This window comes from Aquarana catesbeiana, linkage group LG03 (assembly GCF_042186555.1).
Source record: "Aquarana catesbeiana isolate 2022-GZ linkage group LG03, ASM4218655v1, whole genome shotgun sequence".
Classification (NCBI taxonomy): domain Eukaryota; kingdom Metazoa; phylum Chordata; class Amphibia; order Anura; family Ranidae; genus Aquarana; species Aquarana catesbeiana.
In genome coordinates, this window is record NC_133326.1 from 231,236,172 (window position 1) to 231,255,704 (window position 19,533).

The window sequence follows — 19,533 nt, forward strand, 5'->3', positions numbered from 1 at the left end:
TAGTTACATAGTAGGTGAGGTTGAAAAAAGACACAAGTCCATCAAGTCCAACCTATGTGTGTGATTATATGTCAGTATTACATTGTATATCCATGTATGCTGTGGTCGTTCAGGTGCTTATCTAATAGTTTTTTTAAACTATCAATGCCCCCCACTGAGACCACCGCCTGTGGAAGGGAATTCCACATCCTTGCCGCTCTTACAGTAAAGAACCCTCTACGCAGTTTAAGGTTAAACCTGTTTTCTTCTAATTTTAATGAGTGGCCACGTGTCTTATTAAACTCGCTTCTGCGAAAAAAGTTTTATCCCTAATGTGGGGTCACCAGTATGGTATTTGTAAATTGAAATCATATCCCCTCTCAAGCGTCTCTTCTCCAGAGACAATAAGTTCAGCGCTCGCAACCTTTCTTCATAACTAATATCCTCCAGACCCTTTATTAGCTTTGTTGCCCTTCTCTGTACTCGCTCCATTTCCAGTACATCCTTCCGGAGGACTGGTGCCCAGAACTGGACAGCATACTCCAGGTGAGGCCGGACCAAAGTCTTGTAGAGTGGTAGAATTATCACTTTATCCCTGGAGTTAATCCCCTTTTTAATGCATGCCAATATTCTGTTTACTTTGTTAGCAGTAGCTTGGCACTGCATGCCATTGCTGAGCCTATCAACTAGGACCCCCATGTCCTTTTCCATCCTAGATTCTCCCAGCGGTTTACCCCCTAGTGGATAGATTGCATTCATATTTTTGACACCCAAATGCAATATTTTACATTTTTATACATTAAACCTCATTTGCCATGTAGTTTCCCACCCCATTAATTTGTTCAGATCTTCTTGCAAGGTTTCCACATCCTGCGGAGAAGTTATTGCCCTGCTTAGCTTATTATAGTCCACAAATACAGAGATTGAACTGTTTATCCTTCAGGTCGTTTATGAACAAGTTAAACATAATTGGTCCCAGCACAGAACCCTGGGGGACCCCACTTCCCACTGACCATTCCAAGCATTCCCCATTTACCACCATCCTCTCAATTCACTTTTCTAGCCAGTTTTCAATCCATGTACTCACCTTATGGTTCATGGCAACGGTCCTTACTTTGTACAGTAAACGTTTATGGAGAACTGTGTCAAACGCTTTTGCAAAATCCAGATACACCACATCTACGGGCCTTCCTTTATCTAGATGGCAACTCACCTCCTCATAGAAGATTAATAGATTGGTTTGTCAAGAACGATTCTTCATGAATTCATGCTGATTACTGCTAATAATACAGTTTTCCTTACTAAAATCTTGTATATAGTCCCTTTTCATCCCTTCCAAGAGCTTGCATACTATTGATGTTAGGCTAACTGGTCTGTAATTCCCAGTAATATTAGTGCTACATTGGCTTTTCTCCAATCAGCTGGTACCATTCCAGTCAGTAGACTGTCAGTAAAAATTAGGAACAGTGGCCTGGCAATAAGTGTTACGCTCCCAAACACTAATGTGTTAGTATCCCTTTAAATCTGATTGCATAGCATTTTTCAAAATTAGCATATCATATCAAACCATATACAGTAAAGCCTTGGTTTGAGAGTAACTTGTTTTGAGAGCGTTTTGCAAGACAAGTAACATTTTAAATTAAATTTTGACTTGATATACAAGCGATGTCTTGATATACAAGTAGCGTCATGTGACAACTGAGTATAAAACAGAACAGAGGCGCCTCTAAATGTAGCAATATGGTTACATTTAATGAAGGTACAACAATTAGCAACTTACATGGTTGATGATTACAACAGGCACATCTATGTATGCAGGCATCCAGGGTAAAGCTGTCCATATAGACCATCCTCCACACCACCATTGACGTCATCCCTTCCACGCTGCACTCCATGAGCGCTTCAAGCCTCACTTTCAAATCAATCTACTGCAGGGTAGTCTTCCTGGTCATGACTGCAGACTGACAGTGGTAAGAGTCGGCGGTACGGGGGATGGTCTATGTGGACAGCTTTACCCCGGATGCCTGCATACTTAGATGTGCCTGTCTTAATCATCAACCATGTGAGTTGCTAAATGTTGTACCTTCATTAAATGTAACCATATTGCTACACTTAGAAGCGCCTCTCTTCTCTTTTATACACTGTAGCTCCTGCTGGATTTTGCTTTTAATCCCCTTGTGGAGGCTGCCATTTGTGGATGGACATTTTATGGTTACACAACCTATCACATTGCTATAATCTTTTTATATGGACTTTAAACTGAAGGACTTATGAATAAATGGTTGTGGAACTAATCATCTGAGTTTCCATTTTTTCTTATGGAGAAATTTGCTTTGATATACAAGTGCTTTGGATTGCAAGCATGTTTCCGGAACTAATTATGCTCACAATCCAAAGTTTTACTGTATAACATTAGCAAAACAAACAATGCATCAGTCCATAAAGTGTCCTTTGGTATGAATTTGCTTGCATATGCTCAGTCTTTCATAAAAAAAAACAGGCTTGTGTTCACATATCCAAACGACTGCTTCCTTAACCTCCTCTCACCCATGCTATAGCTGAAAGACAGCTACAGTATGGGGCTTATTTTCTGGGAGGGCGTCCATGTACAAGACGCACTCTGTGATCACCGAGTCAATGAGACTTGGCTGATCACAGATCACAGCACCCCTTTTGTGATGTGACTTTTTTTCATTAAAAACCTTTCTGGACAACTTTTTTGCTGATCCATGGTTTGCTGGCGAAAATGTACGTTTGCTTGATGTTTCCAGAACCCAACTGGTAATCGCTGCAGCACCCAATACTTTTGTGCCTTTTGTACCGGGAACGTGTGCGATTGGAATATCATATTGATCACAGATCCTGGCCCTTTACCACGCGATCAGCTGTCAGCCAATGACAACTGATCACGTGATATAAACAGAAGAATAGTCAGCGTGAGGAGGAAAAAAAAGCCTATCACCGGCTTCTGTCAGAGGGACAGATGAGGCTGCCACCGACTCGTCTGTGCCCACCAGTACCACCTCTCAATGCCCACCATTGCCACATATTAGTGCTGCCTATCAGTGTCACCCACCAGTGCCTACCAGTGCCCATCAGTGCCACGCATCAGTGCTGCCTATCAGTGCCACCTATCAGTACCCTTCAGTGCCCCCCATCAGTGCCACCTATCAGTGCCACCCATCAGTGCCACCTCTCAGTGTCCATCAGTGCCACATATTAGTGCCCACCAGTGCCACCTCATTAGTGCCCACCAGTACCATCTATGAGTGCCCATCAGTGCTGCCTTATCAGTGCCTATCAGTGCAGCCTATCAGTGCTCATCAGTGCAGCCTATCAGTGCCCATCAGTACAGCCTCATCAGCGCACATCAATGAAGGAGAAAAATTGTTTTCAAAATTTTATAACAAACTATGAAACTGTTTTTTTTTTCGATTTTTTTAGTTTTTGTTTAACAAAAAAATAAAAACCCAGCAGTGATTAAATACCACCAAATGAAAGCTCTATCTGTGCGGAAAAAAATGATAAGAATTTAATTTGGGTCCAGTGCTGCATGACCACCCAATTGTCATTCAAAGAGTGACAGTGCTGGGAGCTGCAAATTGGCTTGGGCAGGAAGGGGGTTTAAGTGGCCAGGAAGAAAGAGGTTAATTAGTATTTACCACTATATGCTTCAATCATCCACATGCATTAGTGATAATCCCCACATCTAATGTGCCCTCACCTGGGGGATAAGACCAACCAATGATCTATATGCACTTTTGTTCCTCTCTGGGGATCTGTTTTATGCTGTTTCACTCATTTGCTGGTGATCTTGAGATTAGAATCCTCCTTCTCTTACACTTATCTCCATACACCTGAATCATAAAAAGAAAAAGCTGGACATAGTGCTTTTTCTTTTAAAACAACTGGTTTATTAAACACTAAGTATAAAAACACTCACATTTTCCTGGTGCTTAGATTGCACCAAACTGTAAAAAGCATTCGGTTCTCACAGTGCGGGTATAAGACAATCAGACAGTATTACCACAGTATGCTCACAGTGAGCGCCTCAGCGTGACAACAGATTGGCCCCTCCCCTACACGTTACACCACATGGTCATGTGGCTTTCTCAGGAGGATATCCCACTTTCTTTTTATGATTCGGGTGTTTGGAGTTAAGTGTAAGAGATGGAGGATTCTAATCTCAAGATTGCCAGCAAAGGAGTGAAACAGCATAAAACAGATCCCCAGAGAGGGACAAAAGCGCATATAGAACATTGGTTGGTTTATCCCCCAGGTGAGGGCACATCGGATGAGAGGATTATCACTAATGCATGTGGATGATTGGAGCACATAGTGGTGAATACTAATTAAGGAAGCAATTTAGATATGTGAACACAAGCCTGTTTTTAATGAAAGATTGAGCATATGCAAGCAAATTCGTACCAAAGGACACTTTATGTACCGATGCATTATTTGTTTTGTTAATGTTTTATATGGTTTGATAAGATATGGTGATTTTAAAAATTGCTATGCAAGCAGATTTAAAGGGATAGTAACACATTAATGTTTGGGAGTGTGGCACCACTTTTTGAATATCATTTTGCAGGTTAATACACATTTAGAGAGTGTGTATAGGTGTGAGCAAGCCTCTGAGTATGTTTTGTAGTCTCATAGCACTCAATAGCACAAAATAGCAGCAAGCAAGTACACACATTTTTGACTGAGTGATGTTCTCATGTCAATATGGACCAAAATCTCTGAGGAATGTTTCCACCTTGTTGAATCTATGCCATGAAGAATTAAGGCAGTTTTAAAGGCAAAAGGGGGTCCAACGCAGAACAGTACTAGCAAAATGTACCTAATAAAGTGGCCGGTGAGTGTATAAAGAAAACAGGCATTAAACCATGTAGTAAGGGCAAACTTAATGTGATATTATATTATTATTATTATTATTATTATTATTATTATTATACATATCAGGGGGAAAAAAAGATGCATCAGCAAGCACCAGCTTTTGCATTTACTTTATTGAAACAGATATGAGATATATACGTACTAGATGTTTCTTGAATTTTACAGATACAATTAAACACAGCCAAACAGGTTTGGTAATCCCTGGTGAAAAATAAAATAGACTGGTTTTTTTCTTTCTTTTTTTTTTGCTTCTCAAATATTATAATTTCATATAATGTAATAATTTAAATAACAATCACTATTCATAACTTAGTTTATTTTATTTCGAACAAAGGAACCATCTCCTCTTCCTGAAAAGAGCCACATATAAAGAATATTATTCTTGAAATGATCTTTAAAATGTAATCTGAAGTCCTTGGCAATGTACATTTTCTTCTCCATTAATGTATAAGTACTGAACATAGATTTTAATCTGAGAGTTAATAATAAAAGCAATTTTCACTTAAAATTTAAAAACTGTAATGGTGGAATCATGATAATACATTTAGCCTTCTCACAAAAAAGTCTCTCTATTAGTTTCTTTTGACACATTTTTTCATTCCAGGATCAATTTTACTATATAAGGACTTCTTAACTATTCTATTAAAATTTCCATTCAGAAGCAATAATATCTAACAGTGAATAATAGTCATGTAAATCATTATTTCAGGTTAATGTAAAAGATTTTGTAAGTTCTTAGGAATTCTGCTGATGTGCACAGTTGTGAAAAGGTTATTTCTCCATTTTGCAGTGATATGCGCTGGAACAAAGGAACTATTTTAAAGGCTTCAGTGGAATACATCAAATGGCTACAAAAAGAACAACAAAGAGGCAGAGAATTAGAACACAGACAGAAAAAATTAGAGCAGGCCAACAGGAGACTGCTGCTTCGTATTCAGGTTGGTTAAATATTTAAAAAAAAAAGTTCCAGAAATCATCCCCATCAATTCTATCAGATGATATTTTATTTATTATTCTCATCATGCACTGGAGCCATTTTGTAGCTCCAAAATGTGCTTAACCTTTTACAAAGATCAGATAGATGAATATATTCGCAAGTGATTTAAGGTGTGGAAGATTATGGTATAAAAACTTGCAGTACTTAGTATTTTCTTAAATTTCTTGTGACACTTTCTTCAGTGACATAGTTCTGAGGGTAAAGCCCTAATAGATCCTGGCATATGGGGTACCTTACATACTAAAATGTTATATAAATTCATTACAATAGTTGGAGTTTAACCACTTCAGCCCTGGAAGAATTTACCCCTTCCTGGCCAGAGCACTTTTTGCAATTCGGCAATGCGTCGCTTTCACTAACAATTGTGTGGTCGTGCGACGTTGCACCCAAATAAAATTGACGTACTTTTTTCCCACAAATAGAGCTTTCTTTTGGTGGTATTTGATCGCCTCTGCGGTTTTTATTTTTTGCGCTATAAACAAAAAAAAGCGACAATTTAAAAAAAAACACAATATTTTGTACTTTTTGTTATAATAAATATCCCCATTTAAAAAAAAAAAAAAAAAAAGCTATTTTCTTCTCAGTTTAGGCCGATATGTTTTCTTCTACATATTTTTGGTAAAAAAAATCACAATAAGCGTACATTGATTGGTTTGTGGAAAAGTTATAGTGTCTACAAAATAGGGGATAGATTTATAGCATTTTTATTATTATTTTTTTTTCTACTAGTAATGGCAGACACATCGGACAATTTTGACACATTTTTGGGACCATTGTCATTAATATAGTGATCAACGCTATAAAAATGCATTGATTACTGTAAAAATGTCACTGGCAGTGAAGGGGTTAACACTAGGGTTCGCTCGAGGGGTTAACTGTGTTCCTTGGGAGGTGATTCTAACTGAAGGGGGAGGGGACTGACTGGAGGAAGTGACGGATCGAGATTCCTAGCTAATAGGAACACACGATCTGTCACTCCTGTCAGAGCACAACAGGGAAGTGTGTGTTTACACACACTCATCCCTGTTCTGCGTCTCCTGCTCACGATCGCTCGTGGGCGGCGGTCACCGCGACCCTCAGCCACAAGCATCGGCACCCCCCGCTGTGCAGCAGGTGGGTGCGCCTGCTATCCCAACCCCGCAAGCCGACATATAGCTACGACGGCTCGCGCAGGGGGGCCAACCTGCCGCAATATAACTGCGGCGGTTGGTCGGGAAGTGGTTAAGCAAATACCAAGTATTATACAAAATGTATGTCAGCAAATATGTTCAGTTATTAAAAACCGTTAATGAATTATTTGGAAACCCTTACACAAAATCAAAGCTACTGGTATTGTGTTAATAAAAATATCTAAGGGCTCTTGAGATAATGTGACACACACCAGGGGGTGCCCTTTAAATATTTGCATTTATAAACATACTTTAAAAAGAACTAGTAACCTAGTTGCTAATCTTTTTCCCATGACGATCCTATTATGTCTTTGTTCCACACTGTGTCTATGTGGAGGCAGCCATCTTGGTAGAGGAATGGGGGTTTGCATCCTTATGTCAGAGCTGCTGTCCTGACTCCTGATGGCTGGAGATCTATTAAACTGAGGGGGGCTGAATTCAAGAAGTGGCAGGAAAGTTATAGGAAGCACAAAGAAACTAAGCAGAAGCAGGTCCTTAGGTACAGTTTTTTTTTCTTAAGCAAAGAAAAAAGTGAGCAATACAGTAATGATATCACGTCTCCAAATCTTGTGAGACCAGCAGTCAGAGGAAGCAGGGCCTTTAACACAGCAGATATGAAGCTTTGGCACATGGGTGCCTAGACACCATCACATGCCAGAAATATCACTGCTATTTTTCAGGGGAGACTCAAGACAAGTTTTTAGGCTACTTCTTGGGCATAATAAACATGTATCAATGCCCCATGCGTCATTGTTCTCTTTTTGATTTCAGGTCCACTTTAATAAAGTTGAAAAATGCTGGCCTAAGGTATTATGGAACACTGAATCTGAAAATGGAAAACCCCATTTGTTAGGACCACACATTTGATACATAATTACACAATTATTATCATGGGAAACTATTTACTCAAGTTTGTTCAGAAATGATCATACAAAAGTACATTAGCTAAAACTTTTTCATACCTTAGCTGTCACCCTGTAGTTGTAACAAATGTGACTAGCTAGATAGAGGTCTAACTATATTTCTATGAACTGATTTGTTTTTAACTTACAATTCTAGGCTTGGCATACAGATATTATTTGTATTGGGGAAAAGTAAATAGTTTTTGCAAACTTCTTTAATTATCAATTATTATGTGTAAACAATGCTAACAATTTCAGTATATATACATACATTCATTTTAGCCAATATGTAGATTAGTATTATGTTGCTATGATTTTGCAGTAATAATTCTAACAACAATAATATTTTGGATGGACATTGCAACATGTACTTACACATCAGACCCAGACTCGGCGCCAATGGCCTATGGCTATTGCAGTAAATGCTGGGAAAAGTGTTGAAAGATTCACACCACTAACTGCAAACAGGATGGCACAACTTACTTTTATTTATTACAAGCACTGATGTTATCTCCCCTTTCTGGAAGATATAAAGGAGGAATATGTGTAGAATTCAAAATGGGGCAGATAACATTGCTTTTTGTAGTGCCAGACAGGAAAGAAAAGAACCTTTAGCAGGTAAAATAAATATAACTTTGTCCATTTTTATTTATACCCAAAAAGTTTGCTATGCTCAGTTGAGCTATTTAGTGTAAACAGATGGCAATTTAGTACATATATATGTACAGTGGGGAAGGAAAGTATTCGGACCCCCTTAAATTTTTCACTCTTTACTCTTATATTGCAGCCATTTGCTAAAATCATTTAAGTTCATTTTTTTCCTCATTAATGTACACACAGCACCCCTTATTGACAAAAAAACACAGAATTGTTGACATTTTTGCAGATTTATTAAAAAAGAAAAACTGAAATATCACATGGTCCTAAGTATTCAGACCCTTTGCTGTGACACTCATATATTTAACTCAGGTGCTGTCCATTTCTTTTGATCATCCTTGAGATGGTTCTACACCTTCATTTGAGTCCAGCTGTGTTTGATTATACTGATTGGACTTGATTAGGAAAGCCACACACCTGTCTATATAATACCTTACAGCTCACAGTTCCTTTGACCTCATGATTCTCATTTACTCTGACATGCACTGTGAGCTGTAAGGTCTTATATAGACAGGTGTGTGGCTTTCCTAATCAAGTCTAATCAGTATAATCAAACACACCTGGACTCAAATGAAGGTGTAGAACTATCTCAAGGATGATCAGAAGAAATGGACAGCACCCGAGTTAAATATATGAGTGTCACAGCAAAGGGTCTGAATACTTAGGACCATGTGATATTTCAGTTTTTCTTTTTTAATAAATCTGCAAAAATGTCAACAATTCTGTGTTTTTTGTCAATATGGGGTGCTGTGTGTACATTAATGAGGAAAAAAATGAACTTAAATGATTTTAGAAAATGGCTGCAATATAACAAAAAGTGAAAAATTTAAAGGGGTCTGAATACTTTCCGTCCCCACTGTATACAGCCAGAAGATACCATGATGTAGTTGGGCAGCTAGGCTAAATTTCATTTTTGGTTTCACTTCAGTCAGTGGAGCAGTAATCTATTATTCTTGTCTACTCAAGCGTTCCCACCTGGGTGTTTGATTTCTCTCACTTGCTGCTGAGAGCGGCTTTCAATATATAGGGCAGGGAAATTCAAATATCTAGTGCGAATATTCATCATGCCCCAGCCAATCTCTGCAAGGATGAGTCTGGAAGATGGCTGGGGAGGTGATAAATGTTTGGGAAACCTTTACAGGGTGTGCTTTCCTCCCCAACGAGGTTCCAGTTCTCCTCAGACTACTGCCCTGGGAGATAGCTACTGAGACAAGAAATTACAGCCTGGGCCTCAGCAGGTGCTGGGCTGTGCACCTGGAAAAGATTACTAAAGGATGATTTTCTGGAGGGCATCATCCTTGAGTTCTGGTCTGGAGAAGGATCTTTTGTCTCCCTCACTGGAGAAATGTCTGTGGATGCTGGGTGTCAGACAGCTACTGGGATATTGTGAAGACCCTGCTGTGGATTTTTAGGTGTGCAGGTACTGGAAGGGGACTAAGTGTCAGAAGATGCTATATGGACCGGGACTGCTCTTATTGAGTCTAAAGCCTCGTACACACAATCGGATTTTCTGACGGGAAATGTGTGATGACAAGCTGTTGGCGGAAAATCCAACCGTTTGTAGGAGGCTTTAGATATACTAGCCATGCCCTGTTACCGCCAGGAAAGATTACTTAGAGAAAATTAGTGAGAATCTGTTCTCTTATTATTTTTTGCTATCATTTGAAGTATCCTGATCCCTGAGCCCCTCTTCTTTTCAAATTAATCAGCAATAAATATTAAAAAGACAACACCTAGACTGAGCCTGTATGTGTACATAGAGGTTTTGGAGCCAGAGTGGCCAGGGAAGAAACATCAGTTTAATGTTTGTTTATGTTGTGATTTGAAATTTTGCAACCGACAGAAGTCTGCAAAATGTGCAAAATTTTTATTTTACGACTGTTTACTACTATATAGTATATATGTGAGTTATTATTGCACTTCAATTCCCTCAAACTTGAATCTTCACAATATAACTCTGTGAAAATAAAGAAGCTATATTGAGCCCACCTTCACTTCTTGTCTGAACAACTTCAGTCATTCATCAATCACTTGTCTCTCTGATCAATGTGTCATCATCCTCCTTTAAAGGTTATTGACTTTATCTGCCATCAATCATTTTGTTCTGGAGCTCTATGTGAAAAAAACACATCCCAGCATCCATTTAAATGTGCATGATCAAAAGCAACCAATCAGCAGACTGAACAGCACCCAGTGGCCAGCAGGCAGATCCCAGGGATGTGTTCTTTCATATTATGCTTTTGAAAAATATCTAAGGCAAATTGCTGTGACGTGTTTAAAAGTCTGCCAGCCCCCTCCTCCAAAATAGAGCTTAAAAAAGCAGAGACATCAAATTATGATGTCACTGAGCCTCAAAAAAGGTATTTATTGAGAAAAAAATTATTTGATTGAAAGTTTTTAATTGCATGTTGATCAGGGTATCAAGTCATTAGGGTAGCAAGGTATTTGCAAAAACCATGCTTAGATTTTTTTTTAACAAAGTGAGGGTTCAATTTACTTAGTAAATAATGTGAATAGAGTTCAATTCATTCATCAGAAATAATGCAAAATACCCTTTTTGCATTGAAGACAATTGGTTATTTAAAGTGAAAACAGTGATACCGTTTCTACTAAGCTTAATGAACATGCATTTTATAAAGTGAACATTAACTTTGATAAATGAACAGCAACTTTTCCAGATCAAATTCTGTACAGCCCTGCTGGTTCAGTGACATATCATGCCAAATCCAGCTAGAATATAGGCACCAACCGTGTACATGATCCTTGGGGATCCATTACAGGCCTCTACTTTAAAAAAAAAAAAAAAGATTAAGTGCAGTGTTGCTAATTTAAATGCAGCAGTTTATTTAAATATTTATTTATTTTATTCCCATTATTCCATTAAAGGAACTTGAAATACAAGCCCGAGCACACGGCCTGCCACTGCCAACAATGTGCACCATGGAATTAGCCTCACAAGTTATTAAACAGCAGGCATATGGAGAAAATATGCCAGAAGATTATGCTCACCAGCTTCCTCTGTCTGTTGGGAAAACAAATGACCTGTGTGATGGATCAACGGGATTTTCAGATCCACTCTCACACTTTACAGATTTATCATTTAGTGCTGCTTTAAAAGAACAGATGCTAGAAGAGATGTCTCCATTTGGAACAGACCCCTTCCTGTCTGCGACATCACCTGATCTTTCCAAAGGAAGCAGCAGGAGGAGCAGTTTCAGCACAGATGATGACGATGATCTATAAGTACAATGACTGGTTTCTAAGAGACATTAATCTGTCGTGTTTTTTGCTTCCTCACTAAAAGACTATGGACAGTTTTGACCAGTGCTTTTCGAGCACACGCTGAACCACTTCAGTTAAAGAAAGCATCTCTTTTATAATAGCAGGTTTGACAGCATATATCATATACCCATTCCGTTAGAGGGACCCTAAGTGATTTTATCTAATTAATGAATAGTGATCACACTTTTTACCTGTTTACAGGCCTCTAAAATCACATGATGTGCTAAAAAATACTTTTTGTATATTATAATAGACATTTCTATTTCACATTTGTATTAAATGTGCTTCTATTCCTAAAACGTTTTATTTTAATTTTGGATAGAATGGGTAAAGGTTGGAAACCCAGTCAGGTTTGTTGCCACCCACGGCTTCATTAGAGATATTTATCCTCACTTTCTGTTTTGTGAGGGAAAAAGTGAGGGGAAATCTGTATTAGGGACACAAAATAATAATAAAAAAAAAGATTACAGGGTTTGTAGCAATTCCCTACTTAACGTTAAATATGTTTTCTTAGTCTGTGTTGCTGTTACAGAGATTTCCCCTCATTTCCTGTCATGGGGACAAACTTTTTACTAGCTTGGAAGTGAAGTAGTTTCTCCAGTGAAGCCTCAGATGTCAGTAAAGCCTGACAATCATTATCCTTATCCAAAAAAAAAAGGTTTTGGGTATAGATACACTTTAAGCTGTCTTTTCTCTACTTTGGTAAATATGTCTTCCCTTTACTTAATAAAATTAGTATAGCTGCTCAAGCATGTACACAGTAGACACTTGCTGCCTTTAAATAGAGAATGCAGTGCAATTTATTGCAGCATTTAAAATGCAAAAATTTCACGTGTTTTAAGGAACAATTTATTTTTGAAATTTTGTGTGCAATCACATGTTTTTCAATAGCCATGTAATTGTTTGGTTCAAGAAAAGAGAACTTAAATACAGTATATGTTCATACCAAAATCAAAAAGAAAGTTTATGAGATACAGGAAAATAATATATTTAATTTTAAATATTTTTTTAAATAAACACTTCACAGAATAATTTATAGCACATAAACCGCAACAAAGATATGAAACTACCCACATTTAGAAAAATTATAACTATATTTCTCAACAAAAAACATATATTTCTTTCTAGTTTTGGATAAAATAGTAAGGGTTATCATGTCTATCATGTTTTTTTTTACTGTCTGTGACACCAACACTTTCCATTAAGGACACATGGCAGTATCTCATAATGGGAAGAAATCTCACATTTAATAGTTATTACTGGAAAATGTGTCCCCATTAGAGGATTTACCCTCAATTCACGAACTGCTGATAAGGACCAAATTTAGAATTTTTTGGGACAAAGACAGCAAGAAAAGCTGACAGAGGTTCCTAACCTCTTCTCACTCAAGCCAAAACTACAAAAAAGCAGGAATGGTCCAGCATTACACTTTAATATTAATTGAAGAAAAAACAAAACAATACTGCATAGTTTAGCTATCCATAAAATAAAAGATGTCAGTGTTTCATTGTTCTGGTTTCTCTAAATAACCAGTGAAATGTGTTTCATTTGGCTAGCTAACAATATGAAAAGAAGATGATCTCCTAAACCAAGAAAGAGAAAAGGTATGGTAAATAAAGTTTGCCTTCACATGATTGGGTGTTTGGCATGAACAGTTCTTTTCAAAAGGATCATAAAACACTCTAGTAAATCACTATGACTGCTATTTCACCATAATAAATGGTTTGTGGCTGTGGTCCCAAGTGGCGGTATACACAAATCATGTTAATGACTGTCAGGAACCCATTTCTGTGTATGATACAATACTTATACTACTGCTCTGTCTGACAACACATGATTGCTATCTATCCATGTATAAATTGTTGTATATATTTGTTTATTGAATAGTATACTGTATATTAGTATACAATCTGACCATTTTGAATCTATGCATTTGGAAACAAATGCTTAATGAGTAGGGTGGCTGTTTCTCCACCTTTCTAGGTGAAACGACATGAACATGGCAAATTAGTTCTTTTAATCTCACAAAATTGAACTTACGCGTGACTTTAGTGGCTAAGATACCCAATTATATTACTGTGATAATAAAGGTGGCCATAAGCCAGTAGTATTTAGTTTGAATGATTCATATGGAAATTCTGAATAATCCTTTGTCAGAGCATTCAAAAACAAATGTTTTCAAATGAAATATTACTGGTGTTTGGTCATCTTAGGGGCTAGTTAGTCAGTTAGGGTAAGACCATGGGGAAAGGACAGTCAGCATAGGGGGAAGGAAGTAAAAATACAGCCCTGAGGCTGGAAATCCTAATGGAAAACCCCTTTAGGGGTCTGCTCAAGAAGAAGATTTTTAACCTGAGATTTAGAGACAGCCTACAGAAAAATTATGATTTCAGCTTTTTTTCATATAATATGAATAGTTATGTGAATTACACATATTCATGTACACCCATATTTTCACAGATTGCTTTTTTCTGCCCAGAGAATTAAATAAAGCAGTACATGTTATGTCATTTTCAGTAAAAGTTTGTCAAGTTCAGTTACCTATACTCAGTTATCCATCGCATCCAAAGTATGAATTTAAATATGTATCTACAAGTTAGAATATAGCCCAGAAGCATGGGTAACTTACAGCCTGGTGAGTTTAAGTAGGAGCAAACACTTGTACTGTTACAAAACTTTTTCATAGGTCATCATGAGTGCTTATTCGAATGTTTCATCATTAATTAAATTATAATTCTTTTCTGAGATGATCTAATTCAGTGAAGGTCTAATTTATCAGTCCTTTTTTCAAGGTCAGCATGTCGAATTAAAAGAAAAAAGCATGGCATTATATAGCGAACAAAAGACATAATTTCAACAATCATGAAAATTTGCATTCAACACTAAACTTAGAGCACATCAATGGATAGTCCATGTTTGTAGTTTTGCTTCTTTTATCTCATTATTTCCCATTAACCAATATCAAACATGTCATGTTTTCTATTATTGAAAACAACTATACGTGCTTTTCACACACAATGGCACTTATAATGAAAAACTAAATGCAGCAACCAAACAGAAATAACCTTACTAAACTTACAAAAGATGGACTTTAATACATTAGCTTTCACATATTTAACCCTCTTATTAACCAGAGCAGTTTTTTACATTTCCACTGTGGGCTTGTTTTTTTCTGCAATAACTGTCAATATCTAAAACTATATTAAACCCAAAGCCAAAATGTAATATATTGCAGCTTACCATTCATTATATGTAGGGGCTGTGTTGTTTTTTTTTTCAGTTTTTTAGGGTTTTCTTCCCTCTATTTTCCCCTGGTGATCTGGCCAGTAACATTCCTACTGTATTCAACAGACACCACTCTGGATAAAGGAGAACATGAGGCAGAATAGGACAGCAGCATTGTCAGTCTGGGGGATGGTAGTGTTAGAAGTACTAACAGATATAAATACAGTAACAAATTGAAGCTCAACTTCAGCTAATACTTTATAATCAGTTACAGCAAACAGTTTTTTTTTCCTTTTTGAGATAAACACTTTACATACATAAATACAATCTGAATATTTTAAGCACCCCATTAGTGTTAAATGGTCTGTCTCATCCCTCTAACTGCAAGAGAGCTTTTCTCTTTAAAAACAACAGACTTACTGACTGGATTACCAGATGAGCTGCAATATAATAAATGTTTGCTTTTGGGTTTAATACTGCTTTAAGGTAATAAAGTAATACATACTTTTTGGCGGGTACAAACTAAGCTTTTTTTGGCAATTGTTCCTTAAAAATTGATCGTGTTTTCTATGTATAAATATATTATATCTATAGACAAAAAGGTGTAAAAATAAAAAATGATTAATTTTGTAATCTATTTTTGACCAGTGATAGCATAAAAAAACAGTTTTACTGTAATCCATTTAATGACACTAAAATTAAGTTTCTGGTGCAAAGTGGGATAAAGTTATGTTTTTCAATTTGAAAAAAAAAAATCCAACAACTATTAAGTAAAGATCACCATCAACATAATAGCTAAGAGGAGAAAGGGAGAAAGAAATGAATTAAGGCTGATTAGTGTTAACTGTGAATTAATAGGAGGTTAACCACTTGCCGACCAGCCGTCGTCATTATACTGGGGCAAGGTGGCACGATCCCGCGAATCGCCGTAACTGTACGTTGGCTCGGGAACTCGCTTTTGTGGGCATGCGCTAAAAATTTCTGATTACTGCCATTACTAGTAAAAAAAGTAATAATAAAAATCACATAAATCTATCCCCTATTTTGTAGATGCTATAACTTTTACGCAAACCAAACAATATACGCTTATTGTGATTTTTTTTACCAAAAATATGTAGAAGAATACATGTTGGCCAAAACTGAGGAAGAAATGTGTTTAATTATATTTTTTTGGGATATTTATTATAGCAAAAATAAAAAATATTGCTTTTTTTCAAACAAAAATGCTCTTATTTTGTTTATAGCGCAAAAAATAAAAACCACAGGGGTGATCAAATATTACCAAAAGAAAGCTCTATTTGTGGGAAAAAAAGGACATAAATTTTCTTTGGGTACACATGGCCACGCAATTGTCAGTTAAAGCGATGCAGTGCCGTATCGCACAAAATAACCTCGTCATTAGGCGGTAAATCCTTCCGGTCTTTAAGTAATTAAATAGGAATACATTTTATTAAAAAATAAATTATTTTAACTTGTAAGGTTTCTTTAAATGATGTCATATGCAAATCAAAGATAACATCTTTGATCTACATATTAATGAAATAGTAACTAAAAGGTAACAATACAGTGTTACACTGTATTACTCAGTGACACTTGCATACTATCTACAAGTGTCACTATACACAGGAGCGGCTGCATTTTGACAGCCTCTCATACTGTGTAATACAAAGTAATTCCTAACTGTCATTTTGACAGCTGGTAATTGCTGATAATAGCAAAAGGGGAAAGCAGCAGAGGGAGGAGAGCAGGATATAAGAGATGGGTCCAAGAAACTTTTTTGAAGTTTTTAGGACATGTCTCTTACGTTCAAAATCCTTGACAGATTAACAAGTTATTAGTGGTTAGCACTACTGCTTTGCAACACTGGGGTCTTTGGTTCAAATCCCGGACAAGACAATATCTGCATGAAATGTGCATCTTCTTCCCGTGCTTGTGTGGGTTTTCAGTGGGTACTCTGTTTCCTCCCATGCTCCAAAGACGTCTTGGTAGGTTAATTGGCTCTTGTCTAAATGTTGGCTCTTGGCCCCAGTTAGTGTGTATGTGCATATGCATATGAGATAAAGACCTTAGACTGTAAGCTCCTTAAGGGCGGGGACTGATGTGAATATACAGTATGTAAAGTGATGCATAAAATATTGGTGCTATTTAAATGCCTGTCCTGTAATAAACACATAAACCATAAGTGACTGCAAATTTCTGTGTTTTGTATTAACTTATTAAGTTAACCTTGTTACATGTACAATACTGGCAAGAGTGCTTTGTTTATGTGTTCCAAAAAAGCTCAATATAACATCAAGATATTATTCAGAAATTCAACAAATTAATTAGAACATATAGTGAAGCAAGAAAGCTCTTTCATAGTAATAAATCCCCAAAGGCTAAAAAAAAATTGTGGAATGAAAATGGAGATCAGTAAATGTGATGTAAAGTAGTGTTTATGAGTATCACTGCCTAAAAAAATTACCAAAAGTAGAATTATAGGCATACCTTTTTTTTTCTTTTATTTTGGTTAGCACAAGGGAGGGTTATAACGTCTTTCAATTTTTTTTTCAACATCTGTGCTCTATTGTGGAGACTTCCCATCACATCCTCTGAAATCCTTGGGGACCCCCAGGTCACCAGTAACTAGTGTTCTCATTGGAAGATTTTCCCTCTACTATTTTATTGGGAACAACTCGCAATTTGTGATTTTCTTTTACTTTCACTTTCAATGATAATGGTAAATAGGGCAAATAGAGAGGGTGAATCTCCCTAACAGGGGCACAGACAGCAATGAAAACTGACACATATTCTAACCCCTCTGTACTCTATCCAAAACTAAAAAAAAAGTTTTGCCTTTAGTTATACTTTAATCAAATATATTGTGATACATTTTTAAAGTAAAATCTTTCAAACTCTCGAAAACAGAAATGTTGCAGACATTGCTGCAAGAGAAAAAGGAGCCTTGCAGCCTTTTCCTTTTATGTGCCCTAATGTGTGAGGATGTGCTATAAGGCATATTATGCAAGGACTGTTCAGTAAGTAAAATGCTTTTTAGAAAGTAGATGTATTCAAGCAATAATTAACTCTTATAATCATTATGCTTCATATATGCAGTTGTTATTAAGTTATGCTGTTACAGTAGACTGTTTTCAGGAAATAGGTGTGTCTTCTTTTATGATGTCAAGGATTGCAGTAAATATGTTTTAGTATTTATTGGTTTTCTTTAGAGCCCATTCACACAGGGACGACTTGTCAGGCAACCTAGTCGCCTGACAAGTCGCCTCCCGTTCTGTGCTATGGAACCGTTCTAAGGGGAGCGACGCAAGTCGCAACGACTTAGAAAAAGGTTCCTGTACGACTTCGGGGGCAACTTGGGGCGACTTGCATAGACTTCTATATAGAAGTCGTTTTGCAAGTCGCCCGGGCAGTCGTTTGCAGGTCGCCTCGCTGAGGGGACCTGCAAGTCGTGTTGGGGATGTTCAACTTTTAATGACCAGACACTTGGTCATCATTATTATTTTTCATCCTACAGCATATACAGAGTGCTACATGCTTGAGGAGTGGTAAACCTGACTCAAAAAGATCCCTAAAAACTGATTAATGTGCTTTGAGGTTCTTTATCCCTTTCCTACTACCTGTCTGATAAACGTATTTCTAGATTTTGCATTCTCCAATAAATACACATGAACTAATTGCCTTAAAAACTGATTTACAAAACATAAATCATTATAGTGTATATGTCTTTTGATTTTCTCTAATTTTATAATTTGATTATTCCATGCAGTTTTACATTTCTTCAGTTTCTTTTTAATTCTATATATACTTTACTGTTTTGTTGCTTTTTTTATGCCTTTGTGCTTTTTTCCTAAAGGGCTCATTTTTTTTTGTTTGTTTTGTTTTGTACAGTAAATTTATGATGTTTCTTGTAAATAAAAAAAAGGTAATGCAAAGGTGGCTTAAAAAAAATTAGGTAAAATTGCAGTTAAAGATTTTTACCATAGACCTCTATGTGAAAATATTCATTGCAATGTTTTTTTATTTTTAAGGTGACATCTGTACAGTCTTTTTACCTTTAATGTCTATATTGCCCGTTGATCTATTACATTTTTAAAATGTAAACCAAACTTTTTTACACATCTATGTAAACTAATGATATGGCATTGGTATTAAAAGGATTGTAAGAAAACATTTGTTTGATGTGTTTTGTTTTATAATCAAAGTATGCAGAAAGTAGCTTACCCCAGGTCCCTGAGCTACGACCCTCAAAGCTCGATTGTTTTTTTGTTTGTTTTTTTTTCTTCTTTTTTTTTTTCTTATGGTTATGGCAGGTGAGGATCTGCCTGTGGTATTTATTCATGACTCCGTTTTTTATTTTTTGCGATATGAGCGAAAAAAGAGTGGAAATTTGGGAAAAAAACAATATTTTCTTTATTCTATTTTA

The 19,533-nt window shown here is 36.6% G+C and overlaps 1 protein-coding gene across 2 annotated transcripts in view; it reads left to right on the top strand.

The window, feature by feature from the left end:
- TFEC (transcription factor EC) overlaps positions 1-19,278 on the top strand; it is a 150,338-nt gene extending 131,060 nt beyond the window's left edge. For both annotated transcript variants that reach the window (XM_073619848.1, XM_073619849.1), the window contains exons 7-8: positions 5,669-5,816; positions 11,490-19,278. In XM_073619848.1, coding sequence (XP_073475949.1) covers positions 5,669-5,816; positions 11,490-11,846 — 505 coding nt within the window. In that variant the 3' untranslated portion in view covers positions 11,847-19,278. The remainder of the gene's footprint in view (positions 1-5,668; positions 5,817-11,489) is intronic.
- The last annotated feature ends 255 nt before the right edge of the window (positions 19,279-19,533 follow it).